This window comes from Canis lupus, chromosome 36, assembly GCF_048164855.1.
Source record: "Canis lupus baileyi chromosome 36, mCanLup2.hap1, whole genome shotgun sequence".
NCBI lineage: Eukaryota > Metazoa > Chordata > Mammalia > Carnivora > Canidae > Canis > Canis lupus.
Window position 1 is genome coordinate 20,634,839 of NC_132873.1, and position 12,640 is coordinate 20,647,478.

The 12,640-nt window shown below is 38.8% G+C and overlaps 2 protein-coding genes across 12 annotated transcripts in view; one reads left to right on the top strand and one right to left on the bottom strand.

Annotated features, from left to right (window-relative positions):
- Window positions 1–664: 664 nt before the first annotated feature.
- On the bottom strand, window positions 665–8,805 carry NDUFB3 (NADH:ubiquinone oxidoreductase subunit B3). Of its 3 annotated transcripts, XM_072812835.1 has the most exons (4): window positions 7,921–7,994; window positions 4,763–4,835; window positions 4,060–4,201; window positions 665–957 (listed from the first exon to the last, which is right to left on the bottom strand). In XM_072812835.1, the coding sequence occupies exons 3-4, from the start codon at window positions 4,197–4,199 to the stop codon at window positions 801–803; spliced, it is 297 nt and encodes a 98-aa protein (XP_072668936.1). In that variant the 5' UTR covers window positions 4,200–4,201; window positions 4,763–4,835; window positions 7,921–7,994; the 3' UTR covers window positions 665–800. The 3 variants fall into 3 exon arrangements, with proteins under 3 accessions (XP_072668936.1, XP_072668935.1, XP_072668934.1); XM_072812834.1 differs by lacking the exon at window positions 4,763–4,835 and having other exon boundaries at window positions 7,921–8,076; XM_072812833.1 differs by lacking the exons at window positions 665–957; window positions 4,060–4,201 and having other exon boundaries at window positions 4,762–4,835; window positions 7,921–8,805.
- Window positions 8,032–12,640, top strand: part of HYCC2 (hyccin PI4KA lipid kinase complex subunit 2) — a 78,178-nt gene continuing 73,569 nt past the window's right edge. For 3 of the 9 annotated variants that reach the window (XM_072812814.1, XM_072812806.1, XM_072812811.1), the window contains exon 1: window positions 8,288–8,382. The gene's annotated coding sequence lies outside the window, so the exon portion shown is untranslated. Of the gene's footprint in view, window positions 8,148–8,287; window positions 8,383–8,412; window positions 8,538–9,216; window positions 9,251–12,640 lie in introns of those variants that run through there. The other 6 variants (XM_072812804.1, XM_072812810.1, XM_072812807.1 and 3 more) reach the window with 5 other exon arrangements.

Sequence of the window (12,640 nt, forward strand, 5' to 3'; positions counted from 1 at the left end):
TGAACAAGGAGCCCCATGTGGGGCTTGATCCCAGTACTCTGAGATCATGACCTGAGCCCAAGGCAGATACTTAACAACTGAGCCACCCCAGGCATCCCTAGACTTTCAGTTTTTTAACAATGAAAAGTGTTATGGGAATGGATGGTGGTGATGGTTGCGCATTTTGAATGTATTTAGTACCACAGGCTGCACACTTAAAAATAGTTAAGATGGCAAACTTTATCACACTAAAAAAAACTTGAAAAAAAAAAAAAAACCTTTTAGAATATATTCATTTGTTCAAATATATGCTGGTACTCAATACCCATACCCCCAAATATTTCAAACCAAATCTGATATGGCTTAAGACATTGTTAAAAAAGTAATCCCTACACCTAATGTGGGGCTCAAACCCAAGACCCCAAGATCAAGAGTCTTACGCTCTGCGAACTGAGCCAGCCAGGAGCCCTGAGTTTTTTTTGTTTGTTTGTTTTTTGTTTTTGAAAGAATGATAAAAACAGACTGAAAGGGGTGCCTGAGTTGGTTAAACGGTTGCCTTCAGCTCAGCTAATGATCCCAGAGTCCTGGGATCAAGCCCTCTCTCAAATAAATAACTAGAATCTTTAAAACAAGCAACCAACCACCACCACCACCACCACCAACAAAAACAAACCCTAAAACAGACTGACACATGTATTATTACTTTATTAAATCTTAATAGTATTTTTTACAGGAAAAACACAGACGAGTAGGCTACATTGAAGAAATCTTATTTTTAGAAGAGAATTAAGAAGCCTTTAAGATACTTCCAGGTATTATCTTCAGTGATGCTTCTTATCTTTATTCTTGGACTCCAGGAAATATTCAGCCCCTACAGCTACCACAAATGCAGCAAATCCCCATTTGAATCCTTTTAATAACGCACCAACAAAGGAAACATTGTTTGCAAATCCACCTGCATATCTCCAAGCTTCATTGCTAGAGGAAAAAAAGGGGAAAATCATAATCACACACAACTTATGTATATTCACTGAGTAAAACAGATTTAATTTTCATCTTTCTAACAGACTTATATGCAACCTTATGTAAGTGGATCACAATGGGAATCTTACTGTGACATAAGATAATTAGGTCTATATGTCCATGTTTCATATATAAAACATAAGACTTGATTTCACAGTTTTTTTTTTTTAAGGATTTTATTTACTTATTCAAGAGACAGAGAGAGAGAGAGAGAAAGAGAGAGAGAGAGGCAGAGACACAGGCAGAGGGAGAAGCAGGCTCCATGCAGGGAGCCTGATGTAGGACTAAATCCCAGGACTCCAGGATCACACCCTGGGCCGAAGGCTGGCATGCAACTGCTGAGCCACCCAGGTGTCCCTCATAGTCATTAATAACTAGACTTTTACAGAATTCTCAAATGCAAGACTCATTTCAGCCTATTCATTACAGGTCAGTTGTGTGGCTTTGCCCATGTCAGTCATTACAGCATCATTTAAAGAGGAAGTTAGAAGCTTGGATATCAAACTGTTCTGCCACTTAGATTCACAATCTTGTAGGCTGCAAAAATAACTTAACCTGTCAAGGCATGCTTCCTTTTATTCAATGATGATTAGTATCTACCTTATAGTGTTATTACAGAGATTAACCAGGGTAACCAGATATATTCTGGCACAGAGAGTATGTAATACTTAACATTATTTTTTTAAAGATTTATTTATTTATTTATGAGAGACAAGAGAAAAGCAGAGACATAGGCAGAGGAAAGCAGGGTCCTCACAGGGAGCCTGATGTGGGACTTGATCCTCAGACCGCGGGATCACGACCCGAGCCAAAGGCAGACACTCAACCATTAAGCCACCCAGGCACCCAACATTATTATTATTATTATTATTCCAGAGAATCCGAACTTTTCCCTGTCATAGCAGCCTGAGCTTTAGAAGACTGACCTGCTTAAAAAAATAAAAAAGAAAAAGAAAAGAATACCAACTTCCTGCTCTGGCAATCATTTTTCTGAATATCCTGAACAGGAAAGTAAACAGAAATGAGAAAGCTCTAGTGAAAAAAAGTCTTCTCTCACAGGTAGGGATTAATGAGTAGAAAAAATAAGATATAAAAAACAAAAACCATCGAACTCTAAAAATCTGACTTACTAGAAAATGAGTTAATCAAATCTAATCAGATACCCAAACCAAAGACATTAGAAAAAAAAGCTACAGAGTAACATCCTTCATGAACACAGATGCAAATATTCTCAAAAGAATTTTAGAAAATTGGGTAGTCCGGGTGGCTCAGAGGTTTAGCGCTGCCTTCAGCCCAGGGCGTGATCTTGGAGACCCAGGATTGAGTCCCACGTCAGGCTCCCTCCATGGGGCCTGCTTCTCCCTCTGCCTGTGTCTCTGCCTCTCTCTCTCTCTCTCTCTGCTTCTCCCTCTGCCTGTGTCTCTGTCTCTCTCTCTCTCTCTCTCTGTCTCTCATGAATAAACAAATAAAATCTAAAAAAAAAAAAAAAGAATTTCAGAAAATTGAATCCAGCAATATACGAAAAGATAATATATCATGATGAAGGGTTTACCTCAGGAATGCAAGATTGGGTTGGTATTTTAAAATAAGTCAGTCATCATATTAACAGAAAAAAAAAACTATGTAAGCATCTCAATAGTTGCAAAAAATCATTTAAAAAGATTCAACACTCAAGAGAAACTCCACAATTGGATGAAAGACCTCTATGACCACCCTACAACTAATATACTTAATGGTAAAAGACTGAATGCTTCCTCCTCAATTAGGAACAAGGCAGGGGCTCCTGGCTGGCTCAGCTGTAGAGTGTACAACACTTGATCTCATCAGGGTCATGAGTTCCAAGTTCCACGTTGGGTGTAGAAATTACTTAAAAAATACATTAAGACAAAAAAAAGGAATAAGGCATGGATGTTAGCTCATACCACTTTTATCCATTATACTAGTAGTGTTAGCCACTGCATGAAAGAAAAAAAGTCTGTAAATTGAAAAGTAAAAAATAATACTGGTTTGAGACAAAATGTTCATCTATTAAGTAAATTCTAAGAAATCTGTAAAAAAAAAAAAAAACCCTGCTAGACTGAAAATCTGAAGTTAGCAAAGTAGTAAGATACAAAGTTGATATATAAAACTCCATTGTATTTTCACACATTAGTAAAGAAAACTGGAAAAGTTCAACAATACCATTTATAATAGCATAAGGTATGGAATAATTCAGGATAAATTTAATAAAATACATACAAGGTTTGTTTTTATTTTTTATTTATTTTTTAAAAAGATTTTATTTATTCATGAAAGAGAGAGAGAGAGAGAGAGAGGCAGAGACACAGGCAGAGGGAGAAGCAGGCTCCATGCATGGAGCCCAACGTGGGACTCGATCCTGAATCTCCAGGATCACGCCCTGGGCTGAAGACAACGCTAAACCGATAAGTCACCCGGGCTGCCCACAAGGTTTGTTTTTTATTTATTTTTATTAAAAAATAATTTTTTAAAAATTTATTTATGATAGTCACACACACAGAGAGAGAGAGAGAGAGAGAGAGAGAGAGGCAGAGACACAGGCAGAAGGAGAAGCAGGCTCCATGCACCGGGAGCCCGATGTGGGATTCGATCCCGGGTCTCCAGGATAGCGCCCTGGGCCAAAGGCAGGCGCCAAACCGCTGCGCCACCCAGGGATCCCAAGGTTTGTTTTTTAAAGCAATAAAACACTATTGAGAAAATTAAACTGAATCTAAACTGTCCATAGTCTAGAAGACTCAATATTGTTAAGACACCAACTTTCTAGGTTTTTATTTAAATTCCAGTTAACATACAGTGCAATATTAGTTTCAGGTGTACAATATAGGGATTTAACTTGTTAAGACCTCAATTATCCTCAGTTGAGCTCTGAGTTAATGTGATCCCAATTAAAATTCAAATAGCCTTTTTCTAACTTTGAAAAGCTCGTTTTAACATTTAAATGTAAATACAAAGAATCTAGCTAAAACAATTAAGAAAAAAAATGGAACATAGATACTGATCCTGTAGAATAAATTGCCTAAATTATTTAATTATTCTTACCGGCCCCATGGATCCCTTAGCCCTCGTGCAGCCAGCTTCTCCTGGACAGTTTCTAACGGTGTCCCTTCTATCTTCCATTGTTTATAATCTGGAAGTTCCAGTTTACTATGGCCATGATCATGGCCATGTCCATGGGCCATGTCTAAAGGATAAGATTAACGTAAAAAAGAAACATGCTGACTGTAGATATTAAATGCCCAAACATTTGTTAATGTTTTAAAAAGAGCCAGTATAAATACTTAAAAATTCTGAGTTAATAGGTTTTATAAAACAGCATCCTATTATGTAACTAACATATTTACAGTTAGGAAATACACATATACAAAATATAAAAAAGAAAAAGTCAATAATCCTCCCACTCAGAGAAAACCATTTACTATTTTGTTCCTTTCTGCATTACAAGAACAGCAAACATTTCTTGTGCCCTATGTGCCAGGTGCATTAAAGTGCTCTAACATGTATTAATTCTATTACTCCTAAAACAACTCTTTGACCTTAAATTACAGTTATATGTGAAGATCATGAAGCTTCAACAAGGTAAGTAACTTTCTGAAGGTAACAAAAACAGTAAACGGTACAATTGGTTTTGAACCTTGCAGTTTGGTTTAAAAGCCCTAGCTCCTAACTTCTAAGCAATACCGTTTCTTTCTTTTTAGTCCTTTCAGTGCATAATGAAATGAAAATGTACATACTGTTTAGTTACCTGCTTTGTTCAGATGATTCTTTTAAAATGCAGTGCTACTGTGTTTAAATATCTATGGTCACATGAACTTTTTCTGTAAAGAGCCAGATAGTAAATATCTTAGGCTTTGTGGACCAAGAGGTAAAATCAGGTATATTTTATAGGTAGTTATATAACAAGAGAAAAGAATTTCATTGATAAGATTCAAAGTATATAATTTTTTTAGAAAACAAGTCTGATGAAAAAATGAAATTCCCTTTTTTGGGGATAACATTTTGCTTAACTGGGGTTCAAAGTTAGCATTCTTTAGTTAGCAAATTTATTCCAAATGTTCATATGTAAAACCTTCTTACTTCATGGGCAGTATAAAAACAGGCAATATGCTGGATTTGGTCAGCAGGCTGTAGTTTGCTGACTCCTGAACTGACCAAAGAGACCTTAGGACCCCTAAGGCTCTTTAAGTAAAATATGCCTGTAATAGTTATAATAAAGACTTCAGTTTTACTAGTGATTTTTTTTTAAGTTTATTTATACTCTCAACACCCAACATGGGGCTTGAACTCACAGCCCCATGATCAAGAGTCACATGCTCTATGGATAGAGCCAGCCAGGCACCCCGCCAGTATTATTTTTATAGATAATGTAAAAATAAACTTTAGTTCAGTCCCGATTTAAATTACTATGAATTTCAAATTAAGGGTGTATGAATTAATACCCCCTTTGTATAAGGTTAGCAGTAGCAATTCTATAATCACTGCTCTCCAGAAATAAAACCAAACCAAATAATTGCTACCATAATGTCTGCATTTATAACCACGAACAGGCTCAATAATAAGGCAGGGCTCTTACACGGCATTTTAGAAGACAGAGGTAATTATTAGATAGTGTATACTAAAGATACATCATGTGAAATGTTGATTCCATTAAACAATAGTTCCCAAGAATATTGTGGGTTTAAACATAGCAATTCTGACAAATTAACCAACACTTTAATATTTAGAAATACTAGGATAATCACAAAACATTATTTTAATGTTTTTTACATTTAAAAAAGAATGAAACCCAGTAACTACCAAACACAAGTTAAAAAAACATCCACAATTTCAAATGAAACATTTGATCTATTATTTCTTTTTTTTTTTAAAGGTTTTCTTCTGACACCTTTTTTTTTTTTAATTTTTATTTATTTATGATAGTCAGAGAGAGAGAGAGAGAGAGAGAGAGAGAGAGGCAGAGACATAGGCAGAAGGAGAAGCAGGCTCCATGCACCGGGAGCCCGACGTGGGATTCGATCCCGGGTCTCCAGGATCGCGCCCTGGGCCAAAGGCAGGCGCTAAACCGCTGCGCCACCCAGGGATCCCTTGATCTATTATTTCATTATTATTTGGTGTATTCAATAATATAAAGGAAAAAAGTTACCGTTTCAGATTTCAGGCTGACTTTTGAGATTCAATACATTATAAAAGAAATAGTTTTAGAAGTGTTTAATTAGAAGGACATCTTGGCTTCAAACCATGTTTAAAAAAATTTTGTTTTATTTTAAAAATCTTTAAAAAGATTGCAAGACAAACTCTTATTTTGGCAAATATCAATTCTAGAATGCTAACCCTAATTGAGTATTAACATACTTGGAAGGGAATACAAAACAAATATCAAAATCTTTTGATGAAATAGTTTGATTTTAAAAATATACATGGAGGGGCGCTTGGGTGGCTCAGTCAGTTAAGTGTCCAATTCTTTTTTTTTTTAAAGCTTTATTTATTTATTATTCATAGAGACAGAGAGAGAGAGAGAAAGAGAGAGACAGAGACACAGAGGGAGAAGCAGGCTCCACGCAGGGAGCCCGATGTAGGGCTCGACCTCGGGTCTCCAGCATCACGCCCTGGGCCAAAGGTGGTGCTAAACTGCTGAGCCACCCAGGGATCCCCAAGTGTCCAACTCTTGATTTCAGCCCAGATCATGGTCTCAGGGTTTTGAGATCAAGCCCTGCGTCAGGCTCTATGCCGGGCAAGGAGCCTGCTTACGATTTTCTCTGCACCCTCCCTTAAAAAAAAAAAAAAAAAAAAAAAAAAAAAAAATATATATATATATATATATATATATATATATATATATATATATATGCATTACCATGTATGAAGGCTATTCCAAAGTTACAATATTACTATGTTCAAATTTTAACTTGGGAGATAAATCTTTGAACAAAAACATGAAAGTATACATACTAATTTCTAATTTCCTTTAACAAAATCAATGTGTTTTCTCTTCTACCTCATTAAAATATTTCAGAAAGCATCCCTTTATAGTCATTGACTAAACAGAGTATCTCAATGACTTTTTAGAAAGTTGAACAATACAATTTCTAGAGAACTTTTCATTTTCTTTCAAAAAATCACTTCTACTTCAGGGCGCCTGGGTGGCTCAGTGGTTGAGCGTCTGCCTTTGGCTCAGGGTGTGATCTCCAGGTCCTGGGGTCGAGACCTGCTCTAGGCTCTCCTGCATGGAGCCTGCTTTTCCCTCTGCCTGTGTCTCTGTGTCTCTCATGAATAAATAAATACTTTTTTTTTAAAAGAATAATGTCATTTATAGTACATGTAATTTAATGGTTTATTAATGACTTTCAGGTATATATCCCAACCACTCCTCGTTTTTAAACTTGTGACTTAAGAACACTAGAAAATAAAACGAACACAAGTGACTTTTAGTGTCCCTGCACCTACTTATATGGCAATTTAAAAACAGTAATCACTCTAAAAATGGATGTAATTCTGTAACCTGGTTTTTTTTTTCTCTTTAACGTTGTCATACACATTCACACTAGGAAAGCCTTACTATTGCGATTATCCTCTTATTTTACAATGTTTCGATTTGGGGCCGTTGCCTTTAGGCAACTCAAAGGTCGCCACCAGAAAATACACGGCGGGGGGTTTGCGGGTGGGAAAGTAGGAAAAAAAGCACATGGACTTAACTACAGTAATTGTCACCGCATCCTTCTGCCAAGGGCCCTTCTCTAACCCCAGGACTTCATTGTTCTCTAGTGCTAGTTCTTTGATCCCCTTCCCTCGAGGTTACAGACTCTCAAGACGGTTCTCCACTTAGTCTCTCCCTTTTCTACAATCCCCAGAACAGTGTTGCACGGTTACTCCTGATCAAGAGGTGTCCCACCACCTCTAATTTACCTGACAGCAATCCGACCTCTCACGACACTCAAGAGTCAATCCTCCAGCCCGAGCCAAGCGGAAACGGAAGTAGTCTCTCGGAGTGCCTTTCGGCAGGAAAGCAGGAGAACCGTTCAACCGTTCCGCACCGGGCCACGGATTCGTGGACCGACGGGAGAGGAAAACGCGAAGGATGTGGAGTTCGACATTTTTTTTCCGCGCATCTGTGCATCGGTGGTCTGACTGAGGTAAGAATCATTGTGCAGGACGGAATGGCAGGGCAGAGGCGATGTTTCCCCTGCTCGGAGGCCGGAATCCTTAGACGCCGTACAGAAGGGCGGGCCGCGAACATGCTCCAGCCAATGAGGGAGGCAGTTTTTAGAGCGTGGACTCGGCCAATGGGAAGGCTGGTTGTTGCGCTGCAGTTGGCAGGCTGCTGCGGGAGGCGGTGGCGGCAAGAAGCCGGAGGCAGCGGGGTGACAGGTAGGCGGCGGCGGCGTCTTTGCGGGGCGCGGAGTGCTGGGTCAGGAGGGCTTCTTCTTCTCGGGCTGCAGGAACCCCCACAGGGGATGTGACGAGGGTGGTCCGGGAAGGCGGTAGCTGGAGTGGCGGTGGTTCCGGAACCTCGCGTAGACCAGGTAGCAGCTTGGGAGGGCGGTGAGGAGAAGGCAGCTGAGGCGGGGGGAGGCCGGGCGTCGCGGGGCGACGTGGGGGCCCCGGGCGGCCGGAGGCTGCGGCGGCAAGGGCCGAGGGAGGAGAGAGGCGGGAGCACGACGCTCTCGTGAGGGCTGGAGGAGTTCCTTGCACGAAGCTCGGAGAGAGGAAAGGACGCGCGCGGCATTGCGGGCACCGGAGAGAAATCCTAAGAATTGCTTCTTAGGGTCATTTCTCGAGGTGGGAAGGGTGCGTGAAGAGACGCCTATTTGCTGGCGGTCAGAGCCTCCAAACTCCTTATGGCTACATATTATGTAACCCTTGGCTATTATTTACCTAAACAACTAGGTTGTCGCTCTCGGAAGAGGAGGAAGGTCTTGCAACCTCTTGATGTGTCAGAATAGTTTTTGTTTTTGTTTTTTGTTTTTTGTTTTTTTTTTTCTCGTTGGTTTGCGTGCTCCCTACCTTGGCAGGCTCCGTATAGGTGAAGCAGCATGGAGCAGCGTCAGGTCGAGCTTATCCCGACTCCGGACTTGGGTCGAGAGAGGCGTCGGTGTGAGACGGGCAGCCAGGGTGGTGTTTTGTAGTGTTTATGAATTTATTTGTTTCCAACGGTCAATGCTGATCACAAATACTTTTTGTTTGTTTGTTTTTGATCTTCAGGAAAGTGGGGAGCCTCAAAAACCTATAGTAGGAGGTAAGTGCGAGTTGGAAAAGGACTCGAAATTTAGTTGTTAGGGAGGGAAACCTCCCCCCCCCGCCCCCACCTAAATATTGTGGATGTTAGAGACCGTGAAAATCAGGTGGTGGTGGTTTTTAGGGGCATAAGGTAGGGGAGAAGAAGTCCTCTTTTAAGTAATATGCTCTTTTACGCCTGATAAACCATTTGCCCGGAATAGTTATGAGTGATTTCTTAGGTTTAAAAGAGTATGCTCTTGGAACCTCTCCAACGGAGGTTAAAAACATGTATTCATGGACAGGATTAACTGTAAATTATCCCTTTTTCTGAGTTTTTACAACTGCACAGTGGAATAGAGAATAAAATAGGAATTCCATTCAGTATGTGTTTACCGAACCACAGACTGCCTTAAAAATGAGGTGTCCTAGCACACCGGGAAACTTTAAAAGACGCATCATAAATTGCTAAAATGTAAGCTGGTTGAAATGTAGCCTTTGGCTGAGAAGATAAGGACTAAGGTAGTGTGAGCACGTGTACGATTTTCGTTTTTGTATTAGCGATGATTTAATATATCCCAGAGCCTAAATGAAAAGATTCTTGATTTTCCCTCTAAATATCATTTGGTAAAGAGAGGTAGATCATTAGAGTTTGTACTGAAATGTTTAACCACAAATATTTATCAGTGCTTCAGTCAAAATTTTTGATTCCCGGTGTTTTCCTTGGTCTTTTTTACCTTTTTGCAAGAGTAATACTGTCTCAGTCTCAAAGAATACTGCTGTAGGTGCAGTTCTGTAGTGTGAGTACCTGCGAACAAATCTCTGCTGCTTGTGCAGGGTGGTGTGAGTGTGTGCCTGTGTGTTTCTGTGTGTGTGTGTTTCTTATGTAACCAGCCTGCTAAGAGCTCTTAGAGAACTAACTAATGGCTGATTTTGAACGGCCAGTAGGTGTCATTGTAGAATGCAACAAAGTTGAACATTGAGTAGGAAATTACCAACTGATTTAAGAAACGCCAGTCAGAATTAGAATATAATAATAATTGGCCTATTATTTATATAACATTAGAAGCCCACTTTCCTGACACATTTCAGTATTGGAGCTGTTTATAGGAAGCTGAAACACTGGCTTAAAGAAGTATAATTTTTTTTTTTTTTGCTCTAAAACGGACCTGTAGAGTTTTTTAAATCCAACTCTTAAACCATCTTGACATGCAATTTAGATTTAAGTTTGTTTCATTAAAAAAAAATTTTTTTTAATACACAGTTTTGGCATTTAATAGTAGTTTATTAAATTCTATAATTAAGATTTTCAGCTTGACGGAGCTTTATAATAGAAAAAACAATGCTACATAATAAAAAAACTAAAATGATAAAATATGGAAAGAAAGTCTCCAAATTATCAGCTGCACCAAAAAAAGTGCTTTGTTGTTCTTTTAAAGCAAGAACAGAGGAGTTTCTATCTTTCATTCTGTGGTTTCTTAGTTTTTTTGATGCCCAAAATAGCTTCTTTTTATATTTTTATCTGGCTACTAGACTATGTGCCTTTCTCCGGATGATGAACTGGATATTTGTCATGGTCTAAAATATAACATCATGAATTCTGGAAGGAGCTGGCGCAGAAAGCTCTTGAAGGTTGCTTACAACTGGTGTGAATACAGCCGGTTACCTGCAGAGCCTCCTTCTAAGCTCTTGTCTCTTTGTAGCTCTGATCCTTTGCCTGCTGTTGATACAGTGTTTAAAAAAAATAGAGTTGGACCTAATTCAGGAATTCTCATTGAGGGTAGAGAGTTACATATGTATCAGAATAATCTAGGAGTTAAAAAAAAAAAAGGCATACACACATAACTATTGTCTCCACTTCCCTTCAGAATCTTAGTGGTAGGGGGAATGTGAAGAGAAATAGATACATTTTGAAGGAAAAAACATCTCCTAGGTGATGTGGTTCACCACTGGCTTCCATGTTAGAATTGATCTAATTCATGGCTCTCATACTTGTGGTATGAAATAGCAATGGTAGTTTTCCCTTGAAAGAAAAGGCTGCTAAATCTACCAATATTCTTATAGCTCAATAAAATTTCACCATTTAACATTATAGCTGGGCTAGAGTCTCTAACCAGGAGCTGAAGTTGCCAGAAATAAAAATTTCCTGACTGTTTTGGTTTGGATTAGTTTTTACTTGGTAGTCGCTATCCATAAAACAAACTAATTTCTTCCACAATTCAGACCTGTGCTAATTTGCACAGATATTTAGTGATAATCTTGTTTTCTCTCTCTTTTTTAAAGATTGTGTTTGTTTGTTTATTTATTTATTTGGAGAGAGAGAGAGAAAGCGAGCCAGGGAGCACAAGCGGGGGAACAATAGAGGGAGAGGGAAAAGCAGGCTCCCCACTGAGCAGGAAGCCCCACATAGGGCTCAATCTCAGGACCCTGGGATCGTGACCTGAACCAAAGACAGACACTTAACCAACTGAGCCACCCAGGGGCCCCTTTATCTTGTTCTCTTAAAATGTCTCTAAAAGCTATCTAGTTTAAGAATTAAATAGAACTGGAAAATAAAAATTGGGAGTTTTCTTGATTAAAGTTCTTTTTGTGATATTGCTATGATACAGTGAAAATATACATTTATCTTTTGTGTGAACATTCATTCATATATGTTAATATGTTAAAAATTGGAACTGTGAATGTGTTGACTTTGACATGGGCCCTGTTTAGAAATTCCTGGTTCATTTTTACAAAGTTTGAGCTTTTCTGTTTGGGTCTCTGCCATGGAGACAAGTATGAGAAGAAGTAGATGAGTAGACTTATTTTGGAAGAAGATGTAAAAACTCAATTATGTAATATATTAAGAGGTCATTCTATAAATGACTTTGATCATTTATAGAATTATAGTTCTTTCTAGGTTTGAAATACAACAAAAGTCATGAAATATGGTAAGTGGGCAGCCTGGATGGCTCAGCGGTTTAGTGCCACCTTCAGCCCCGGGCGTAATCTTGGAGACCCGGGATCAAGTCCCATGTTAGGCTCCCTGCATGGAACCTGCTTCTCCCTCTGCCTGTGTCTTTGCCTCCCTCTGTCTCTCTCTCTCTCTCTGTTTCTCTCATGAATAAGTAAACAAAAAATTAAAAAAAATATATGGTAAGTGACACCAATTTATTGGATGGCAAAGTAGGGGTTACAAAATAGTTATTTTGTTCATTGTAAAACACTGAACTCCCAAAAATGTTGGAATTCAATTTATCACTTTTGTTATTATGGACCCTTAACTCTTTTTTTTTTTTTAATTGAGGTAAAATTGACATAACCCTTGACACTTGATAGTGCTTGGTTTTTAATTAATAAAGACTTGTTAGCTGCTAAGATTTGTCAGTTTACTTGCTTAAATTCCTGTAGAGGGAGTTGGATGCTGAGTGGG